At 38.3% G+C, this 22521-nt stretch overlaps 1 protein-coding gene across 1 annotated transcript in view; it reads right to left on the bottom strand.

Annotated features, from left to right (window-relative positions):
- WWC2 (WW and C2 domain containing 2) overlaps positions 1 to 21480 on the bottom strand; it is a 62856-nt gene extending 41376 nt beyond the window's left edge. Inside the window, exons 1-4 of the mRNA XM_009071288.1 lie at positions 21375 to 21480; positions 7795 to 7998; positions 6740 to 6816; positions 2093 to 2172 (exon numbers count right to left, since the gene is read on the bottom strand). Coding sequence (XP_009069536.1) covers positions 2093 to 2172; positions 6740 to 6816; positions 7795 to 7945 — 308 coding nt within the window. The 5' untranslated portion in view covers positions 7946 to 7998; positions 21375 to 21480. The remainder of the gene's footprint in view (positions 1 to 2092; positions 2173 to 6739; positions 6817 to 7794; positions 7999 to 21374) is intronic.
- Between the last annotated feature and the right edge of the window lie 1041 nt (positions 21481 to 22521).

Here is a 22521-nt window from a genome sequence, read left to right as displayed (position 1 = left end):
ATACATACATACATATATATATACATAAACTGCATTTATGTAAGAAAATTACCTATATGACTCAGCACTCATTTCTATTGAAGGATGTATTTGTTTCAGCTTGAAAGTCTCCCAAACTCTTTCATAGACAGGCACTTACTGTCTGACAGCACTCAGTTTTTGGTAACTTATCAGGTTGCTGAGGTCAAATGGATACAGGATATGCCAACAATTGGGATCATGAAAGAACGGCTGAGTAATACATCACACCCTGCCTAGTAATATGATGTGCCACATTCAAATTGGCACTGCTTTATTCTGTATATAATTAAGATAGACAAGAAGGATCCCTGACATATAAGATACTCTGTCATCCTGTTTTAAATTAATGGGATTAGTGCTGTTTGAAAGTGGCTGACTGAATTTTAAAAACAAACGCCCATTGTGTTTCTGTGGAATGCTGTTGACAGTTTCTGAACATGCTTTGGATTCCTATGAAAATGGCTTGTGAGCAAGCTGCTTTAAAACAATACCTCATTGTTGAATTAATATAATAAAACCAGCATGATTGGCTAACCTTTAATCCTGGGACAGCAGTATGAGTTTTTATTACCTTAAGCTTTAGATTCAATACGTCTTTCTTCTAAATTTTGCCACAAATGAGATCTGATTTTATGCTTATACTCAATCAACTATTCTTGCTGGTCTTTATATATTTAAATAACAGACAAACCTCAACATTTCTGTTTTAATCATAATGAAGGAGAAGAGACACTTCACTGCCATCTTCCTAAGGTGCTGAGGGTTTTCAGTTCCCAATTGACTTCAAACTCTTCATATAAAAACACCACATTTTTCATCCATTTTCATATGTCTAATTATGATTGGTCATTTCCTGGACCAGATTTTTTCTTGCAGTTAAAAAATGCCTGTTGTACTGAACTGATCTATTAAAATTACTAGGCAATAGCCTACAAGATGCTTTGGTTAGAACTGGGAACTGAACTCCAACATCTCAGCTCCAAAGACAGATGCTCTGTCATCCTTTACAAATCACTTCTCTGCATTTTAGTCCTCTACCTGCAAGATGGAAATTCACTTCCCTTTTCCCACCTTTTGTCCATTCCCCCATATATTCTGCAAGCTCTCCAGAATAGAGATTATTACTTATCTGACAGTACTGTGCCAAACACAGCAGGTCCTGAGGAAAAGGGCAAATGAATCCAGAGTATATTACACTAATGCTGCAACATTGCTTCTGCTGCTGGAACTTGTGTACTAAGAACAAACAGCTCAGCGTTTTACTGTGTAAATGTATCCTTAATGTATGGGTACATACCACAATGTGGCAAGCAAGTCACATTAATACATTTCTGCTCACATTAGTTAAGAAAACACACTTGTTAGCAAGGTTTCCTCTGCAGCAAGTTCTTTGTGGTGACAGTTTGTGTAATGTTAAATATTTTAGGGCCCAATTTTTTAAGTCAGGAGCAGCAGGGAGTGCTCAAACTGAAAAAAAATAAAAATCATTTCCCAGTAATCCAACTGCTTAAATACCCAGAAAGCTCACCCTGTTCAGCATCAGCCCTTTGGACACCAGGCATCCCAGCAACTGGAACAAAGAAAGTCAGGTCTCTAATCCTCAAATTGTGACTCGTTTCAAACCCTGAACAGCCGTACACAATTCACACCTCCAAGAACAGTACCCTCTCTCTCTCTCTCTTTTGAGCTCAGTGGTGGGGAAGGAGGAAAGACAGACCTAAATACATTTTCAAAATTTATAAAAACTGCAACATTTTAAATGGGACACATAAAGCAGCTAAATTTGTCCTTGGGACCCTTTTCACTGCCCTTCCTTCTGCCTCTCTGCAACACAAGCTACCTCATGGGAAAAAAAGGAAAAAAAAAAAGAGGGGAGACAGATTTCTCATGTTAACACCTGCACAAGAGGTTTGCCATTCCTACAGATTTCCTGCTTCCTAACTACAGCAAAAAGAATTACTAGACTCTCCTTCTTCCTCCTAATAATTCTCTCAAAGGATTCCATTCCATGCCAAAAAGAAGAAATCAGGTGACTGAATTAAGTCAGTTTCTACTATTTTCTTTTACTCACTGTTGTAGTGTTTCAAAGCCCTGTTCCTTGTATAGCAGCTCTTGCTTCATCTGAGAGAGTTCCCTCTTCAGCTTCTTAACCTTGAGTGTTAAATCAAAGCAAGAGTTAGAAAATTCCTCTTGTTAAACGGTGTAACACATGGCTTTGAACAATTAATGTATGCTGTACATCAGATGAGACAGAAAAAGAGTAAATTGGTCTACTGACACACATTAAAAACAAAAGGATCTGTTCCTTCCTGATGTCTATGGGCAACATGCTTTAGTATTAAAGGGACACAAGCAGATTAAATCACATTCCTTATTTGTATTGATACCACACTGTGTTATTAAACCTGAGAGAACTTTAACAAGTAATTTACTTCTCATTTGTTAAGCATGCATTCCAACTGTCCTACAGGGACATGCCTGTTTACTTTTTGGCTTATTATAATTTCACTTTTTCATTCCAGGAAGCTCTCAAGTCATTTGCATGGTAAAAGACAAAACGGACTCTTTTTTTTCCCCTTATGAACTATCTTTTCTTAGAAAGCTTTCCAGACACTGAATCCCTAAATATATAATTCAAAGACGATAATCACTAAACACATCTGGATCACAAATATACGTGCCTATTTAACAGAAATGTCTTTGGCAAAACAATCCCTACTTTCCCTAAATTTGTATGCTCAATTGCTTCCTAATCTTCATATTGCCATTTCAGATGTCAGCAGTTATGAGTACCCAACAAAATATTTATGAATCAAGATTAAATAAAAAAAATCCTCCATTCAATTTTTCATGCCATATTTCCCAAAGGTATGAAACAAAGTTTCTGGACTACCTAAAAAGGAATGTACTTAAACACAAATTAATCATCAGCATACACACAGAAACAAATGCCTCCTTGAAATGTGGAGTCCCAAATTTTGGTATTTATACATCTAGATCTGGCTTGTTTACACTCTGCATACTAGCCAGCTATTGTCAGGCTTTCTAATTTTCCAGTCATTAAGGTGAAAAAAGGAAAAGCTGAAAGCTCCCTGCTGTCACCTGCCACCATGAAATTCTCGCTTGTTTTCATAAGGTCCTCAGATATTCAACTCTTCTGAAAAATTTATTCTATTAAGAATTTAGACAATTTTAACTGAAATTAATTCCAAAATATGTCTCCAAGGTGTTTTGTATCCAAATCCCCTTAGACTTCCTACTTGCTGATATTCGTCAAATTTTAAAAAAAGGAAAAAACCCTGTGAGATTCCCAGCCAGGTGGCTAAAAGTACTGAGCATCAGCAGCTGCTGTAGCTTTCCAAGAGACCTAAACACTTTAAATTTCTAAAATAACTAGTGATTTGCATGGTTCTCATACAGATCTGTGAATGATACTTAGGCATTCAAGTCTGCAGTTTCTGCCTAATGAATTTTCTGTGACAGAAATAAAATGCTTTTAATCTCCATTTTCTTCAAAGCAAAATCTGTTCTCTAGACAAGGGGTTAGGGTCAAGCTTTTGGAAACTATCATCACTGGTTGCTTTACTTGACAGAAAACTGTTTTTATTTTGACCACACTGAATAGTTAGCATGATAAATAGACAATGTCTCTAAGTACACAGTCAGTACTCCTTAACTGTTTCTTCCTTGACTCTCTCAAGAATAATCTCTCAAGAGTTCCAGTCAAGATTAAGGAAAATGAACAGACATCACTTTTATGTTCCAGGTAAAGTGATGAGTAAAATATCAAAGAAATCTGAACTTTTCTGTGGAATACAGAATGGTTAAACTTTTTTTCTTTTAAAATCAGAAATGTGAATTCATAATAATAGCAGAAGGCACACTTGACTTCAGCATAGAAGATTGGATCTCTCAGAAACTCTTACATTTTTCCTCAAGATCATCTTCTGAGTGTCCTCTGGTGTACTTCATCATCATTTCATTATCAAGAAATGTGAGTTGGGCACATTATTCTAGAAGGATGTGACCTACATCATAATATAGGCTCTGTGTTTACTGCATTATACCTGCATCAAACTATTCTTAGGCTCCTTGTCTTCTCCTTCAAAACTTTCATATAATTCCTGCTTTTTCACAGCTCTTCACTAGTTTTAACATTTGCCCCTTTCCTACTGCTTCTGCACATCTCCAGTCACCTGATAAGTCGATTTCTTCTTCTGACTGCATCTTCAAGCAGGCTCCTGTGCTAAGCCCCTTCTATTCCCAGCACTCGAGTACTAATGGAACAACACTCCCACCCCCACCACTGCCCCTTGGTATTTCATAAAGGTGCATTCCTTACTGGCTCACTGCGTATGTATAGAACTTACTGTGAGCACATCTGCTTCGTGCTGTTTGAGCTACCTTACAGATTACTAAATGAGACCCCAAATGGCCCCACTCAAAGTCCACTGAAGGACAAGACCCTCCAGTTTTAATCTGGTGAGAAACATATTTCGTCTCCTGCTTATTTCATTTAACAGCTCTCTGACTTCTGTCATATTTTCTCCACAATCTATTGCACAATAGGCAATTCATGTATCCAGAAGGCTCCATATGCACACATTAAACACATCTAACAAGGAAAAGGACAAAGGCCAATTCAGAACTTCCTCAAATGCTGAGTTTCCCCCCTCCAGCCACCATTAACCTGATGATACCAGTAAGCCTCAGACACAGAGAGGGAAACAGGTTTAGTACAACTGACCCAATAGCTCACTAAACAATGTGCAAATTCTAACTAGCTGGCTAGCAGCTTACTAATGACTAACTGTTTCTCATTAAGTTCACGCATGCATATACTGCAAAATGCCCAAAGGTGGCATTATTAGCAAGCATCCTCAAACATTCCAATAAGGGTAAACTATTGTAACAGCCATACCTCTCTTGCCATCTTCCATGAAAACCACTTTCCAGCCCTAGCACCACAGGGCTCCACTTTTTCTTATCTCAATTTTCATATCCAGTGGCTTTGGATAACAACACACTTTATCATTGATACAGATATTCTTGGACTGCACCCTTCTAAACTCTGTAGACAAGATTCAGGTCACCTATTTTAGGCACATGTGCAGCTTGGACTTTGTAACACCAATAAATCAGGTGTTGGGAGCCAGCAGGATATTAGGCTCCTTGACTCCAAGAAACAATGAAGAGAGGAAAGCATCTCCAAAAAACAAATTACTGTGATTAACACTTCTGACTCTCTCCTCAGTGAGCATATTGTAGCTCTGCAGTCAATGGTAATGAGAAAAAGTGAGCGTAGTTCCATGCCTGAATTTGCCCCTCTTTGACTTGTAGGTAACTATATTTAAGTTTGGTCATGTGTTTTGCTCTTCAACAACACTGTTAATTTTCCAAATATACTGGTGATCGCCTTGCCAAAGAGAACATCTGTCACTGCTTCACTCACTTTAGAAAGAAGCTATCACCTTGTCTCTTCCTTCTTGTTCCTGACAGGGTCCTTACTGCTGTCAATTCTCCCTACCAAGCTAAAATTTTTCCTCTCACCTCCTTCAACATCAAAACAAGTTTCCTCACTAACCACCTTCCCTTCTTAAAGGATAAGGGAGTACAAATTGAAATTGGTAAGGATGAATGGGGGTACAAGTAGTCAGGAAGGCAACATCCAGACACCAGTTTTAGTGTGCATTCCATCCCTGATTTATACTGGGTTTAAAAATTTTATTGAGCTATTCCATAGTTCCTTTTAAACATTAATTGTTTAAATTCCTAATCACAACTCTTACTCCGGGTGAAGGAGGAGATGTTACTCTCTGAGACGTCTATGAGTGCTGCTCTGTGCAGAAACCAGGAGGGGGCAATGGAAGAGCTGAGTAAATGCTGTTGCTTGTGCTGCTTCTGCTCCCACAGAGTCTGTATTCCAGCCTGCATCGAAGAACTGTGCTGTGAGGTGCTGCCTTTTTATGCTGCATGGTTTGATCTATTTTTTTTCAGTACTAACTACAGAAAGTCTAGGCTATCCATAAAGCATTATATGCCACGGCTTAAATAAATGAACTCCCAATATATTTTTTAAATGTCTTCCACGTCATTTCACCCATATTCAAGATAAATTCACTAGAGACTAACCTGTGAATGAAAGTTCTTTCTATGGACTCTGTTAGTGACCATACTGAACACAGCTGGCCAAATAATAGATTTGTCTTCATTAGCAATTTCAAAATGCAAACAAACTTTCATCCTTGATCTTAACTGTTCCGTTTTGAGAAAACAGAGAAGTTTCACATCATTATTGAAAAGTGTTTTTTAAACCAGCAGAAACTTCTGAGGCAGTTTATGTAGCTAATGATGCATTTCTCAAAGAAGAAAGGTAGTGTAAAAACAGTCATTTAGCTGCAGCTCACCTTGGCCCACTACTTTTCATTTTTTACTCTTCCTTTTAAAAACAAAAGCATACAACCGAAAACAGTTACTGGATTTATTTAACCCCACATCTAATTAGAACATCTGTCAAGGTTTCCCCAAAATGTGTTACCTGAAAGTACCAGGGACAGCTTTAAGAATTAATTTAAAACCTTTGAATGGTATTCAATTAGAATATTAGGAGGTTTCAGCATCAGGGTACAAGATACGTCTGCCAGTTCAAGCTATGCTTATTCTATAGTCATAAGCTTTGCATTCAGAATCCAAATGAATATGAGTTAAGCACTCTCACCCTTAATCTTGTAGTGGAGATTTCAGCCTTCAGAATGTCAGGGTCATACTTTGTGCTTGATGAGGAGCCTGAGAACACTTTTTAAAAAAAAAAAAAAAAGAGAAAAAAGGGCAAATATTTAAGTACTTTTAAATCAGTAATTAGTCACTTCCTTGATGAGTCCTCATTGATCAAGAACTACAACATGCATTAAAACACATAATACTTTAAAACCAAAATGTCTTGTATAGAGTAGTCAGCATTGCACCATGTCAACCACGAATAACCAAAGTTTTCCTCTTTTGTCCACTACCACTATATGGTATCTCTCCTCATTTGCTTAGCCCAGGATCCTAAAGCAGCACTTCGTTCTCCCTGGCTTTCTATCCCTTGTTTTCTTTTCCCATTCTTCTAGCTGAGCCATCTCGTGATCACTTCTTCCTGAAAGTTGTCGTTTCTAAGGACATCTCTGGAAAGCAAAAGATTTATTCAGAAGCTTCAGAGGTCTGGCACTCAGTTCTATTGCAGATGTACATGCTACTTCTATGACAGTATCTACTTCTAAAAGAGGTGCCTGGCCAACAACAGGGCTCTGGCAGCGCTTCACTGCATGCCAGTTCCTTGCACCACACTGTAACATGGATCCCTACTTCACCCCCGGTCACAACACACAGACTACAAAATTATTGTATGCTCTTCTTATGAATCAGCAACAAATTTCCTTCTTGGTCTATTGCACACTAGGGTCATTTCAGTATGCAGCTGTGAAGGCAAGAGATCCTGTTTACTCCGAACATATATTCAGCAGAATTTTGTCCTGACAAACTGCATGACAAAATAGATTTCAGAGCCAACTGCTCTAAATCATGGCTCAAAGAAGTTCAATTGTATCAGAGAGAAGAGGGTTCTCCCCAGCAAAATATCTTTATAATAAATAATGTAGGGATGCTGTCTCTAAAAAAAACCCAGAATACAGGGTGCTCATAGCAAACCTTGAAAACTCATTCTAAAGAGAAACAGGATCCCCTGCAAGGCATAGATCAAAGAAGTTATATTGCATTCTCTACTGTACTTACAGCTTGTACGAGAGCTTGATTTTTCTTTGTAGGCACCATTCAACCGTACATACTCATCCAGTGCAAGTGCTAGTCTCTGTTCTTTCACCTGGTACAGCTCCTTCTGAGTACTGAGAGCATCCTGGGCTATGGTAAGATAATCTTTTAACATTCTCTCTTGTTCTTGCCGCCATTGTTTCCTGGGATCTTCTATTTGTGTTGTTTCTTTATAGGAAAAAAACAAAGGATTTAAAGAGACCTCTGCTGGAACCTGTTGACAGCTAAAATTGCTCCTTTGCCTGTAATCCACAGTTATAGAAATCTAAACCATAGTCTGTTTTTGGTTACTCAGCAGATGCTTGACTTCCCCTGACACAATAGTGTGTCTAATAAAGAGTATTTAAGGGATCAGCTGCAAAATTAGAAATTAGGGTACAATAGGCAAATGTTTATGCAGATCATTCCTATGTATTCAACCTTGAATTAGTAACATCCTAAAACTCAAAAAAATTATTTCATGCATCAGAGGAATTGGAAATAATGGGATCAATAAAGTCTTTCAAAGACATCTTAAAATTAAATGCATTTCTGAACAAAAATTAGAAGCAAGCTATTATGTTTTTCAACCCCTTTCCTGCCCACTTCATTAATTTTTACAGCCATATGTTATTCATGCTTTTAGTGATTATCTCTTTCCTTTCACTCTACAGAAACAATTTTATCTTTCCCCAGTAACTAAACTAACAGATCATTTACTGTCCAGATAATCTCACCTAACTCTGTCCCTATCCCTGCTAGATATCTGATCCAATACACAACTTTCTTTTTGGTCAATAGACAGAGGGGCTGCCCTCAGAGGGTACTTCACTCTATCAGACAGGTGTCCAAGGTACATGAGACCAAACTGCTTTTTTGAAGTGTCTACTTCTTTTCACTGACTACTCAGGTAATACAGATGAATAGGCTGGAACAATCCCTTAATTCACAAAGGGCTTCATGTCAAGCATTTTAACTCCAGCAGCCACACAGAAGATAGACTTGCACAGGATATGTAGACAAGAGGATCAGATATAATGCAGTGGTATATATTAAGAGAAGATATGGTAAGATCAATCTAATTTGGGATTTCAAGTTTTTATTTTTAATGCAAACATACAATGAGGAAGAGTTAGGGCTGAATGTTCAACCCTATCATTAATACTTCCTGAGTTCTTAGTTCAGCACTTTCGGAACCTGTAAAATGAATATTCTTCCTTGAAAGCCGTACTAAGTACAAAAACATTCTCGTAAGACATAGCTATGAAAAGTGTGAAATCTAATTGCAAATATGCACCACACTGCATTTTCTTCCTAAGTCACATACTACAAATCTGCATAGATCTACAAAGACAAAAAGTAACACTCAGTACCAAAGTATTTACTTCAGATTTTTTCTGCAAAATGTAGGAGGGATATTTATTCTATGGGTTAGATATCTGCTACTTTAGTCCTCTGAATTGCTTTACTGTGGGAACCAGTGCTGGGGAGGGAAGATGGGAAACATGGAGAGAAAAAGAACTGCAGCAGAACCAATGTGATTGCTCTAAACTGTAGATGAAGTGCACTCTTGGGGAGCAGGCACTCTTTAAACTCCGTATATGAAAACAGATTTTGTAACAGCGAAAGCTGATAAGGGCAGGTTCTGGTTAAGAGCAATTTTCAATACTGACTAACTGCCAGTTTTTCAAGTCTTTTTTGTGTTAATATCACATAAGCCAAAAGGCCTGCAAAGAAAAAACAGCATCCCATAAAGCTAATCCTGTAGAATCCTAAACTGACAATGTCTATGATGCTTTTAAAAACAAACAAATACAAAACCACCCTCCCTTTACCACCATTAAAAAACATGAAATTTCTACTTGGGAAAGGCATTTCCTAGACGTGCACAAAGGATGCACAGAGAAGATAAACCACATAAACCCAAGTGCAGTGCATAAAAGACAGAAGCAGAGAAGCTTTACACACAGTTGGTTTTCCAATAACCCCAACAGGAATGCTCTCTCCAAAAAACTAACTATAGCTACAGACACAGACACACATATATCAGTGTTTATAGTCACCTGCTCTTTCACACAAAGGTATCGGGCGCACAAAGAAGCAAATCGATACCTTTTCTCTCCTAAATAGTCAACACATGTTCCTATCTGTGCCCACTTATTGCTGTTGTGCTTTAACACGCTCCACATTCACAGCTATTTACACAAGATAAGAAGTGCTGGTTTCCAGAGTTGTCCTTTTTTTTGTGAAGCAGGATGAAGAGCAAGAAGCAGGATTCTCATGGGTCAATGACCAAATAGGATAAATGCAGTTATGGTGGTTTTTTAGAAAAATGTAATGATGTGATTGTGTTTTAAGAGTGCAAACAGCAGCCACCAAATAATCTTACAAGATTGGAAGGTCTCATCTTCGAGCATGTTGTAGGTAATTGCTTTGTAGGTTTTAAGTGAGGATTGCTCAACATGCAGCCCAAAGACCAAATGTAGCCTGCAGAGTTCTAAAACATGGCCTACAGATGCCCTGTCCTTGTGACTGCAAGAGAAGGACAAAGCTGATCAACAGCAGATTATTCTGTATTGCTGACAAATACAATCAAACATTTTCTTTTTGCCTCTCCAAGCTGCAAGCACAAAACAATAGTATGATTATATAAGCCAACATCTTTCATACTGATCGTCACAAGTGAGTTAAAGGCGACCCTGGCATTTTAAAAACTGTACACTGAAACTTCAGCATACCAAGATTTGGGTATTAGCCTTGAAGGTACATTGACTGGTTAAATTACTCTCAGCCAATTCCATCTGCATGTATTTTATTCCAGAACAAATGCTCAGTCATGAAAATACATCATCCTGGAAAAAGCAAGGCAGTACTGTATTAACTGTCGCAGAATTGTTACTCACCTTTTACCAAGCAGAGAAGGCTCTGGGGTAGTTTTCACTGTACTCTTCTTAAATATTATGAAGTGGAAAACTGAAAAAAGCTTATCACTTGTTTGCAAGTTGTTCATATATATATATATGTGTGTTGTATAGCAGCACCATATGCTTGTTCATCTATACTTTTCAGTTGTCTCAATTTTAACTAGTAGGGTTACCCCACAGAGAAAAAAAACCAACCCCAAAGACAGAACTATGGATAATATTGCTGGTACTGTGGCACTGCATTTTGAAAAGCATGTTCATTTGAGGACATGTATTTTCCAAGAACCAATAAATTATTTTTAAAAGCAGGGTTCTTTCAAAAACAAATATTTATACTTCTCAGAGTAAAGCCTCACAAAGATAAGGTTTTTTTGCCTTGGACAAGAATATTTCAAGCACCTGCTGTTAAGGTCAAACTTGAGTACATAAGAATATTATTGGGAGAGCTACATGCAAGTCATTGAGGGGAATAGCTTGCTGAACATTTCAAAATGGGTTGTGAAGCCCTTCATGTTTAAACCAAAGAGTGAGATTTAAACCACAAAGAACACCCAAACTTTTCCCTACTCTTACTATTCAACAGCTGATGTAAAATAAACTAGAGAGATCTCATTCCATTTTTTAAGGCAGATAAATGTTTCCACTGGTGACTGGAACAGGATGCCTTACAGTCCTGTCTGTAGAAGATATGCATCATGCAGCAGATTGCTAGCTAGACAGATGGGGAGATGTTATTTCTGCCTGTCAGGTGAGGAGTAAGCATTGTTAATGAGCACTAGACAGAGCTGTAGGGTTGCATCTGTTCTAGAAAATGTAAACTGGACTTAATAACCAACAGTGAGGAACAAATAAACCACCCCCCCCAGGCAGGACCTGTCCAACACTTTCTGTATAAACTTGGGTATGAACTAAAGGAAACTACTTCAAATGGATCTGTAAACAACTAAGAGTTGTACATCAAGCTTCATCAAGAGCATCACTTAGATAAAAAAAATAATTGAATAAATCAACTTCCTCGGCCCAATCACAATACAAAAATAATGATCCATAATAACAGAATGAGGAGGGTGGTGGTGTGCTTAATACTGGGCCTACATACTCCTAATTTGACTTGGTTTTAGCATTGTTTGGCAAAACTACTTGCAATTCAAAATGACTCAATTCTATTAAGAGATCTTAAGTTAAAACCAATTAATTTAACTTGAAAAAAAGTACTGCAAGTGCATAGTTCATAAAATTATTAAAAATAATAATAAACAAGCAATTTATTTCCTCCTGTTTTTAAAGAGCTGAGTGAGTACCCACACTGGGGGGAAATTCTGTGGTCTCGCCCAGCGGAACCACACAAACAGCAGGATGGCACACTCCACCCAAGGACGTTCCTGTGCTCTGAAATGATCACAGCCCTGTAATGCAGAAGAGGAAGCTCTTCTGGCTTTAATCATACTGCTGTTCATGAAATGCACCCTTCCTGGCTCACTGCCAGCCAGGTTCGATGCTCTTAAACTCAGCAAAAAAATCTGGCCTGAGCAATAATTCAAAATAAAATTGCCAGGACTGACTTTATGCCTTGAAAGTTTTGTTTATTCTTTTGGCTGGAACTTGCCTCAAGGGCAGCAATGTTATGCATGCTCTGTGTAGTTCTATATTGGACATATTATACATGGGATACAGGCAATAGTCAGGCATGCCAATTTTTTAAAATGAGACATTTTCACATGTTATGTTCCTGTCTACTATCAAAAACGTCTGCCAAATTGTTAAAGACTGCTTGAACAGAAGGAAATTATTACCTTATCAGCAGTAGATCTTATTTCCTTAAAATACATAAAATTAAAATCCCACTAGAAAATCCCACAGGGAAGGGAACAGCTCCCTGATGCCCTACTGCTAGACATGAGAGAATCGGACATTTTACTACAGGATTAACAATATGTGGAAGCAATAGTTTTCCAACATCTCCCCTTGCCAAACAAAATAATAGCATCTACCGGCTCTAGAACAACCCACATGTAAACTGCGTTCAGTCAGACTCACTGGATTTAGGCAATGCAGTTAAGTGAACAAGTACTCTCAACAGGTCCCACTAAAAAATGAAGTGCCAGATATGCTAGATCATAGGAGGAGAGCAGGGGGACGTTGCATGCCACAGCTGGAGCTGTGCAATAGCTCTCCTTTTTGGCAGTGATGTTTTTCACCATGTCACCTCAAACCCATACTCCCCAACGTAACATATTCACATGTTCTCTTTTACACAGTCCCTGGTGCTCTCTCAATCCTGCATTAAACCTACCTGATGTACTAAACCCATCCAAGTACTAACTGGCTGCAGAAGACAACATGAAAGCACATACATCATGTTCTGGCAGGTTAGGTGAGCTGTGATACGTTACCAAAGGTCCAACGAGCCAATGGAAAGGAGGAAGAACCACCGTGCTGGGGAAGGAATCTTTTTTTGGCAGCAGTAAGCCTACTTACAGATCCAGTCATCCATTAGATTCTTAAATGTGGATCTACTCATCAATACTGTGCACCTTTTCCCTCACATACTAACTTACAGGAAAATGTCCAAACCTGGAAACCAGAACTACCAGAAAAGAGGTGGCAAAACTGCTGTGGCTGAGCCCTGAAAAGAGGGTAGTTCTGACTGATGCACAACTACTGCACTGTGTCACAACTGAGCTAGATGTATTCTGTCAGGGCCAGCAATTTCTCTCCCTGAAACAGGAAGTGATGAAAAGATAACTCCATTACACCTGACATCTCTGGTTATCTTGTATAATAATTGCAGGACTACTACTTCCAACCAAACAGAACCCACCATCAAGAGTGTAACACTGGCCTCAAAACCCTAAACCCAAAGCTGATTACATCCAGGATCCCTCATCACTGGAGCTTCCTCTGAACTTGGCAGCTGAAAAAAGTGTGCCAGCTAAATCCACATTGGTTTTTCAACAGGCATCAATACCTTGCTGTGGTAGGATTACATCCTATTCCACAGGCATGGTTTGAGAAGGAGAAGATAACCTGGAAAGTAGCACACTGCATGCAGAGGGGAAGCCCCCAGAAAAGGGCTGCAGGCAAGCCAGACTAGGGCCAGGCACAGCAAAGGAGAATCAAGATTTCAATGGTATCTTGCACAAAAATGTCTCAAGAAGGCACAAATAAAATCAACCACAACCCATTCACACGTAACATCAGAGGAGAAAAAATGGTGTCTGATACCGACTATAACAGGATAATATGAGTTAGTTTAGTGGTGGGTGGTGAAAGCAATTTTATCAACAGCATTACGTAATCACTATGGATATATTTATTCTACAAGTATATCCCTTGTTACTTGATAAACAAACTGCCTTCCAAAACTCCAGTACTTTTGCCTGCAATCAAACAAAAATACACTTAGGAAAAAAAGTGCAAATATTACTTAGTTGTACTTCAACTGGCAAAACAAATATTGCAGACAACTGAAATGCAAATCTTGATGTTTAGCAAAGCAGCAAATGCACTAGCACTAATTTCAGGGAGAATAACCAAGTGTTACTAGACTGTCTTAAGGAATGTGCTTTACTGTTTACATAGCAAATACTTTCTAAATGCATTTTTCCCCTCTACTTTTTAAAATACTTATGATTGAAACTCAAATAACAATAAAAGCAATTTGTACCCCAAAATCTGAGGAAGGCTTCAGAAGTAAATATTGCATCATTTCACACCGATATGTTTGCTCAATAGGTACATAAAGAACTGCACACTACAGAGGCAGCAGTTTCAGTAAGATCAAGCAGCCCAAAAAGATGACCCATACAGCATCTTAAAAATGATCTAACACATTGCTGGTTACTCAAAAAAAATATAAAATTCACATTCTATCACATAATTAGATGGAATATGGATTCTAAAGAGAGACATGGATGATAATTAGGTTATTCAGGGTATGTTCAGAACTGACCTCTCTACAGTTTGTTTCCTGCCATTGAACTTTCACACAAAAAAATGACCTCACTTTCAGATACCTTTTTCACTTTTCATAAAACAATTCTGTGCTTGAATTTGAGTAATGAGAGAAAATGAGAACTTTTTCCAGCTATACCATGTGATTATGACCATATTTCCAAGAATGATTTATTCAAATATTTTTACTGTTAGCTTCCTCTAGATATCAGATAGCCTATGCTTATATATCTCAGAGTCAAATGCAGTAGAAACTGAGTGTTTTGTTCTACATTATCTAGTAAGTAGGTAATGTTCTACTGCTAAGGCTATCAGAACTAAGATATATGAAAAAGATGCAAGTATGATCTTCACATAAATGTCAGCAGGTAAAATTATCTTTAATCCAGAGCCTTCAATGCTTGAGCCCTCCTTCCCTAGCCAGCATGCACCAGATTACTCTAATCCCTTCCTACAGCCAGGGTGCAGAGAAGATACTTACATATAAATAAGATTCAAGATAAGATAAACCGCACTTGGGTTTCCTCTACGTGTGTTTGCTGACAGTAAAGAATCTTTACAATTGTTTCCATGTCACCACTTGCTTAGCAGATGATAGTAGGTCGTGGGAACAAACAGCACATTTATGATCATGATACACCATTTGACTCCCTCAAGCTAGTAGTAATTGCAGACTCATGGTGGGATTTTCAGATGTCTTCCTTGTCTGAAAATACAGTCTGGCATACTGTTGTGGTTTAACCCCAGCCAGCCACCAAGCCCCACACAGCCACCTGCTCAGTCCCCCACCAGTAGGATCAGCAAGAGAATCAGAAGGGTAAAAGATAGGAAAACTAATGGGCTGAGGTACAGACAGTTTAACAGGGAAAGAAAAAAGCACACACAAGTAAAACAAAACAAGGAATTAATTCATTGCTTCCCACAGGCAGCAGGTGTTCAGCCATCTCCAGGAGAGCAGGGCCCCATCATGCGTAACAGTGACTTGGTAAGACAAACGCCATCACTCCAAATGTCCCCCCTTCCTCCTTCTTCACTCTACTTTATATACTGTGCATGATGTCATAGGGTATGGAATATCCCTTTGGTCAGTTTGGGTCACCTGTCCCAGCTGTGTCTCCTCCCAACCTTCCATGCATTCCCAACTTCCTCACCAGCATTGCAGTATGAAAAGCAGAAAAGACCTTGGCTCTGTATAAGCTCTGCTCAGCAATAACAAAAACATCTATATTAGCAACCCTATGTTCAGCACAAATCCAAAACATAGTCCTATCCTAGCCACTGTGAAGACAATTAACTCTACCCCAGCCAAAACCAGCACATGGACTTTCACAGATGCAGATGTACTAGAGTCCTAGGCTGGAGCAGAGAAGAGTCAGTCTATACACAAAAGTCCCTGTGTTAGATAAACCAGTTGCACAGGCATAAAGTAGCATGAAAGCCCTTAACATTATGACAAGAAATAGAACACCTGTAGTTAAAATACTGTGCTGTAAGTGTCAAACAGTGCAGGTAAATAGCTAGGCTTTGAAATCTTAAGAAGAAAGGACACCAAGTGAGGAAATAGAGACCTCCGATGAATTCTATTCTTGAGCTAAGCCAACAAAAATCCCTTCACCCTTTTTTTTTATCCTCACTGACACAATCTTCTTTTTCTTTGTGGAAACAGTGACAAAGTTGTTTCTGGGAAAGGTACATTCATGCTTCCAAAGGGGACAATTAAAACTAAGCAGAGAATGTGGATATCCAACTCTGTTTTGAAGAAAAGTGCTGGGGTGGAAGGCAGGGAGAAAAATCATCATACTGAATATAAAGTACAGAGTGACAAAAAGAAAGTGATGAGATGGTCTGAAATTGTGCTGGGCTAGGAATTGCTATTCCCTCCTATCATCTTTTAAATACTGTCATTCAGTTCCTTTCTGCTATCTTTGCCACTAAACATTACTAAGAGCAGAGTACATGATTTATAGGTTAGCTAGATCAATGCAATGAAGAAAACAATTATTTGCATTGTTATTCCTGAGATGGAAGATAAGAACTGAACGTAAAGGGGGTAAGTTATTTAGGAATGCATAGGGTGCTGAAAGCAAGGCAGAACTTGTCCCAGTACAGGATTCCCTTAGACTATTCCTGTCAAGCCAGAAGTAGAAATTGCCCTTTCTTCCTCCCATTACCTCCACAGCTGTTCATCTAAACACATCCCATACAATGATCTGGATCAGACAACCTGAGCAGCTGGAGGAAGGAAGAGATGGAGAACAACTCACATCTCAGGAAGCTGAGTGCTTCCTCATTGCCCAGGTTTACTACATATCCTCACACCGACAAAATATGGAGTCAGGAACCAGAGCAAGCAATGACTGCTGCTTTAGCTGCCACCACCACCACCTGAAGAGCACACCAGGAAATCACAGCCTCAGAGACAAAACTGCTTCCTGGCAGACCTGCACAGGGTGCAGAACAGATGACAGTTGAAGGCTGTAATTTCAAAACATCTTTAACCAGTGCTACTACTAGAAGTTTCTGTCCTCTGTCTCTTCTACCTGACTGTTCATTCATATCCCCAGGTCACCTTCCCTCTCTTGCTTGCATAAATAGAGGTGTGGAAAGGAGAACAAACAGCAACTTTTTTTTTTCCATACCAGATTAGTTTGAACTCGAATCAGGTCCCTGATCTGATTCACTGTCTGGCCATGCAAACGTTCATGCCAGTATAAGCAAAAACATTGCAGGGCCAGAACAAAAGGCCAGAGGTAGCAATAGAGCTGGACCAATTCTTTCAAAGATTATATCAGTTTAAATGTGTTTGCAAATCCAAGCTCTTAAGAGCATAAATGTTTGCATCTCAGACACTTAACACTTGACGTTGAAAACCCTGCAGAAGAACTGGAAAAATTTGAAAGTCATAAAGTGGAGTAACCATTTTGTGTTATTTTTAGTATTGCCTTGAGTTTCCAACTATGTTATTTAGCAAAATTAGCAAATGTTAGCAAATTAGCTGAAGTAGATGAACACACAAGAACATATATGCAATAACAATTATAAGAGTCAACAGCATAAGTTATAAAATCTTTGGACCCTCCCAAACCACAGTAATAAGGATCGTGCACAAAAGGAACTCCTCAGGCCTTGACCACCAAATAATATCCCTTCAGTCATCCCTCTAACAAAGAGCACTACTGAACCACAGGGTAAGCATTTAGGTTCTTAGAGTATTAGCTGCCCACATCTTATGCATGTTCTGCTTTGCCAGATGGCCAGTAATCTGGGCTCCCTTGAAGCTGAAAGCATCACATTAAAACTCCTAATTGGGGTAATATATTCATAAAGTAATGACCTCAGTTGGTTTTTCTCAAAGTAGGTTACATCATCCAAAAGGATCATGAGAAAGCTCTAACACAATCAGTATGAGCTAGGAAAAAACCTACATTAAAATACAGAAGTATAGAAAATGTGAGATGATAATAAAACCAAATTATACTCAAACATATTGACACCAAAAGAATCTGAGGGATTGTTCTACAATTGCAGACTGCTCACAGACAACTCCTACCCCTCTGTGGAACAAAAGAGGTTGCACAGCAGCTAAGAAAAGTAGGCTTTTCTCAGGTTTGTATGGGAGAAGGGAAGGTATAAGGGACTAAGATTAATACAGATTGAGAAAATATTTAGTTATTTTGAAAAAACCAAAACATTGATTTACATAATTTTTGAAGAACTGACATTATAGAAATTTAGTAGAATTTTTAGAACTCTGCAAGGTCTGGCCTAGTATTGCTTTCTCGAAATCAGTGGAAGTTTTGTCAATATCCACCCTTCAAGAAGAGTGGAGTAAGTACCATACTGGCCACTAATGAAAATTTCATCCTTAACATTTTCAATCTTGAATTTTTAACAGAAAAGGAGGGAACAATCATGATTTAGACTTTCTGAATTTACGGCCTATTGCACTAAGTTCTGACCTTATCCTCATAGCTTATTGGGTTGTTTTGAGAAACTGAAGATGACCAGAGCCCATGTACTAAAACTGGCCCAAGCCCTGTGGACAACCCAAAATTTCCCAGTTGGATCAAATGTGGCTTTGTAGAGAGGCACACAGTAGGAACAGCACTAGAAAAAAGAAATGGGAAAAAAAAAGACAGATAATAGGGAAGCTGTTCAGAATAATTACTTATGGGATGCAAGAGAAGAGAATCAATGGGCCTTCCCTCAAACATTTTGCTGAAATAAATCCAGCCAGAAGGCAGTGAACATGAAATGTGATTAGTCACCTCTCCCTACCTAACACATGGGAGCAGATTTCTTCCCAAGGTGCTATCTATCAAGCTGTGCCATTTATGAGTCCTGAAATTCCACTTTATCCAACCTATTTTTCAGGCATATATCCATTTGTTCCTCCTCCTAGCAGTAGGTAGTTTTTCTCCCTCATTGGGCTTCTTTGTCCAGTAACAGAGAGAATTAACAAAACTGCTTTCAAAAGAGTAAAGTAGTCTTCTTTGTGCTAATATAGCCACTGTCCCAACAGGGAATTTTAGCAGTTCAAATCCAAGGAGCATATTCAACACATCAGAATTACTACAAAACTAATAAAGCAGTAAGCAGGCACAAAAATTGTTTTCTAGAAAGGCTTTCCCCCTCTAATTACAAGTGACCTCCATAGCAGAGATTTCAATAGCATCAAAACAACACATGTCCCAGTCAGATGAAGGAAAAGTTATAATCTCCACATTTGGCACTTCAGACAAATGACCTACTTGTAAGACTTTAGGCAGTTTACCTCCCAGCAACGTAAAGGGTAGTCTCACCAAAACTGCAAAATACAGTGTTCAACATTAAAATATACCAGTTTCTAAAACAAGAAATGTCACTGAAATTGCTACAAAGCAATACATACATTAACATAAGAGGAATCAAGTGCACTACTGAACAATGGATGGAAACTACTTTAAGTATACCAAAGTCAAAACCATGCCATTTTGTCATCCATCACATGCATTAACATAACATAGAGAAAACCAGATAATCACATTTGTCTCAGTTGCAGAAGACACATGAGTACACAGATCGATATAAACAACTCTATCAAATGGAAGCAGTGTTTGCAGTGTATTTACAACTTTTAAGAGAATTCCAAGAAAATGCTGTCCAAGACTGAACCTCTTCTATGAACATCTTATGAAGCAGAAATTCAATCCATGAATAACTCATAATATTCAGGAATTCACCTTCAATGCACTGAAACAGTGTTTAAGAGTACAGGAAGTATTTAAATGCTTTCTAAAAAAACACAACAAAGCAACGTGAGATTTTTAGAACCAATTAAATATTTTTAGCACACATGAAATACAAAGTGATCTGAAAGCACTTTCAAATCTCAGAAATGCAGATTGCATCTCAAAATTTTATAACTTTATGTTCTATAGTTTTGGCAAAAGCAGAAGTTATAGACAAGTTTAATCTGATAATAACATTTAGATTCAGAAGGAAATCCTCTGTTTTCTTCACCTTCTGGATTCAATCAAGGATGCTCCTATTTTTAAAAGTTCAAGAATGTCTAACACCATATGTAAGATCAGAAGACTCTCACTGCTATTCTGGTAAAGCAAGAGGCCACACCTGGAGTGTTCTGTCTCCAGTTCTGGGCTCCTCAGTACAAGAGGGATATGGAGCTCCTGGAGCAGCTCCAGCTGAGGGTATCAAAGATTAAGGGACTGGAGCACTTCACTTATGAAGAGAGGCTGAGGGAGTTAAGCCTGTTGAGTCTCAAGAAGACACAACTGAGAGGGGACCCCATTAATGCATACAAGTACATGAATGGGGAGTGGCAAGACAATGGAGCCAGACTCTTCTCAGTTGTGGAAACCAATAAAACAAGAGGTAACAGGCAAAAACCAATGCACGGAAAGTTTCACCTGAATACAAATAAGAACTTCTTTACCATGTGAGTCAGCACACACTGGAACAGATTGCCCAGAGAGGCTGTGGATTCTCCCTCGGCTGGAGATATTCAAGAACCGTCTGGATGCAATCCTGAGCCATGTGCTCTAGGATGGCCCTGTTTGAGCAAGGAGGATGGACCAGATGATCCACTGTGGTCCCTTCCAACCTAACTGATTCTGTGATGAGTCCTGTCTCCAACTTCTGTTCCAGAAGGCCATTGGTCTCTTACCGTCCATGACATATCTATTGACCTTGTACAGTTGCCTCTGCTAACTTAAAGCATCTGAAATGGCTGTAGCCGTCTTACTAATTTTTAAGTATAAAGCACTGCTAGCACACATGCAGGTACCTAGATTCAGGTATTAATCTCAAATAGAATCTCTGTTATTGTGCTGTTAAAGACTATTTCTGAGAAAACAGAAAAAAGCATCAGTCAGTATGGAGTAAGAAATGCATATAGAGAAAATAGAAATGCTTTCAGGAATATATTAATATCAAGTCTACAAAGCAACATGTTTCAAATTTGGCTGTTTTGTATGGTTCAGACATAACTACCATGCACTTAAAAATATATGTAGAAACAGATGTAGCCATTTCATACCAGTGGATTTTCTTGTAAGCCTTTTAAAGCCAAGAATGTTATACCAAAGGACAAATTTTCCCAAGCATTTGGATTCCAAACAGAATTTTTTAGTCTAATCAAGATAAGCCTTCCTTTATAATCAATATGGCAAACTGAAAAATACTTACGGTTTATGTGATCAATATAGTATACACCAATCTGAGGATCATATGCAGCTTCCCATCCCCATGGCAATTCATCCCCAACACAATCCGCAAATGACAAGGGCTTTGTTAACCTAAAACAAAGAAATAATTTAGTGGTATAGCTTTTCTCTCTTCCATACAAAGGTTTGTCATTCATATCAATTCCTATTATGACAGAAGCTAAAGAAATATAGCAGAGAGAAGAAGAGCAAGTTGTTTTCTCTCTCTCAAAGTTTAGGTTCTTGATTATTTTTCCCCTATTCTATCCTTCTGAATTTATTAACTCCAAGAACATAATATATTATTGCAAGCATTTTTCAGTACAGGAACTCGAGAAATTCACTGAAACATCTTTCACGTTTGATAGTTTAAAATTAAACAATAACCAACAGCTTGTAAATAATAAAAGAACCATCCACATTCCTATTAGTTTCCATAAGAACTGAACCCTTCAAACCTGAGACTGTAATTAGAGCATGAGATTTCATGATAATTTTCTCAAACAACCACAGACAGGAATCTCAGAAAATACAACCAGTTGTAGTTAGCAGCACTTGTCAATGCATGTACTTGACTAAAATAAGCAGCAGTGTGCACAGAGTTGACCTGGGCCTTTGATGGTCACACAGTGGGTTTTTTTTGACTATTGAAGTTTTTCATTTTAATAATGGAGCACCTAATTGTTACAATAAATTGACTGATAACAATAATACATGGGCTCTTTTGCAGCTGAGGCTGAGCAAAGCTTTACGTGATCATCTTTTTGCTCTTTTTCTAAAGAAAGGCAATTAGCATTGAGTTTCATGTTGATAAATCCATAGATAAATGTCATCTCTGATATACGGACATATTTAATAGGTAGGACAAGAGATTTTAGATTTTACTGTCACCACAGTGACAATAAGATTAATAAATACATAACTAGAATTCAAAAAACCCACAACCTCAGAGTAAGAATATCAAGAGCAGTTTGTGGGACACACAAGCAGCACCTCCTTTGCTCGCTGCTGATTAAGTTCTATCACCTAAGAAAGGTTTTTTATTTCACCATTAAAATTCTATACAAACTAACAATCTAATTCACACATGTTTTCTTGTGTTTCAGAGTTTTTTTCTTTAATTAGTTCCT

Source organism: Acanthisitta chloris, unplaced genomic scaffold (assembly GCF_000695815.1).
Source record: "Acanthisitta chloris isolate BGI_N310 unplaced genomic scaffold, ASM69581v1 scaffold9843, whole genome shotgun sequence".
Lineage (NCBI taxonomy): Eukaryota > Metazoa > Chordata > Aves > Passeriformes > Acanthisittidae > Acanthisitta > Acanthisitta chloris.
The sequence above is the reverse complement of the archived record's forward strand: the minus strand, read 5'-3'. Positions and strand labels throughout refer to the sequence as shown.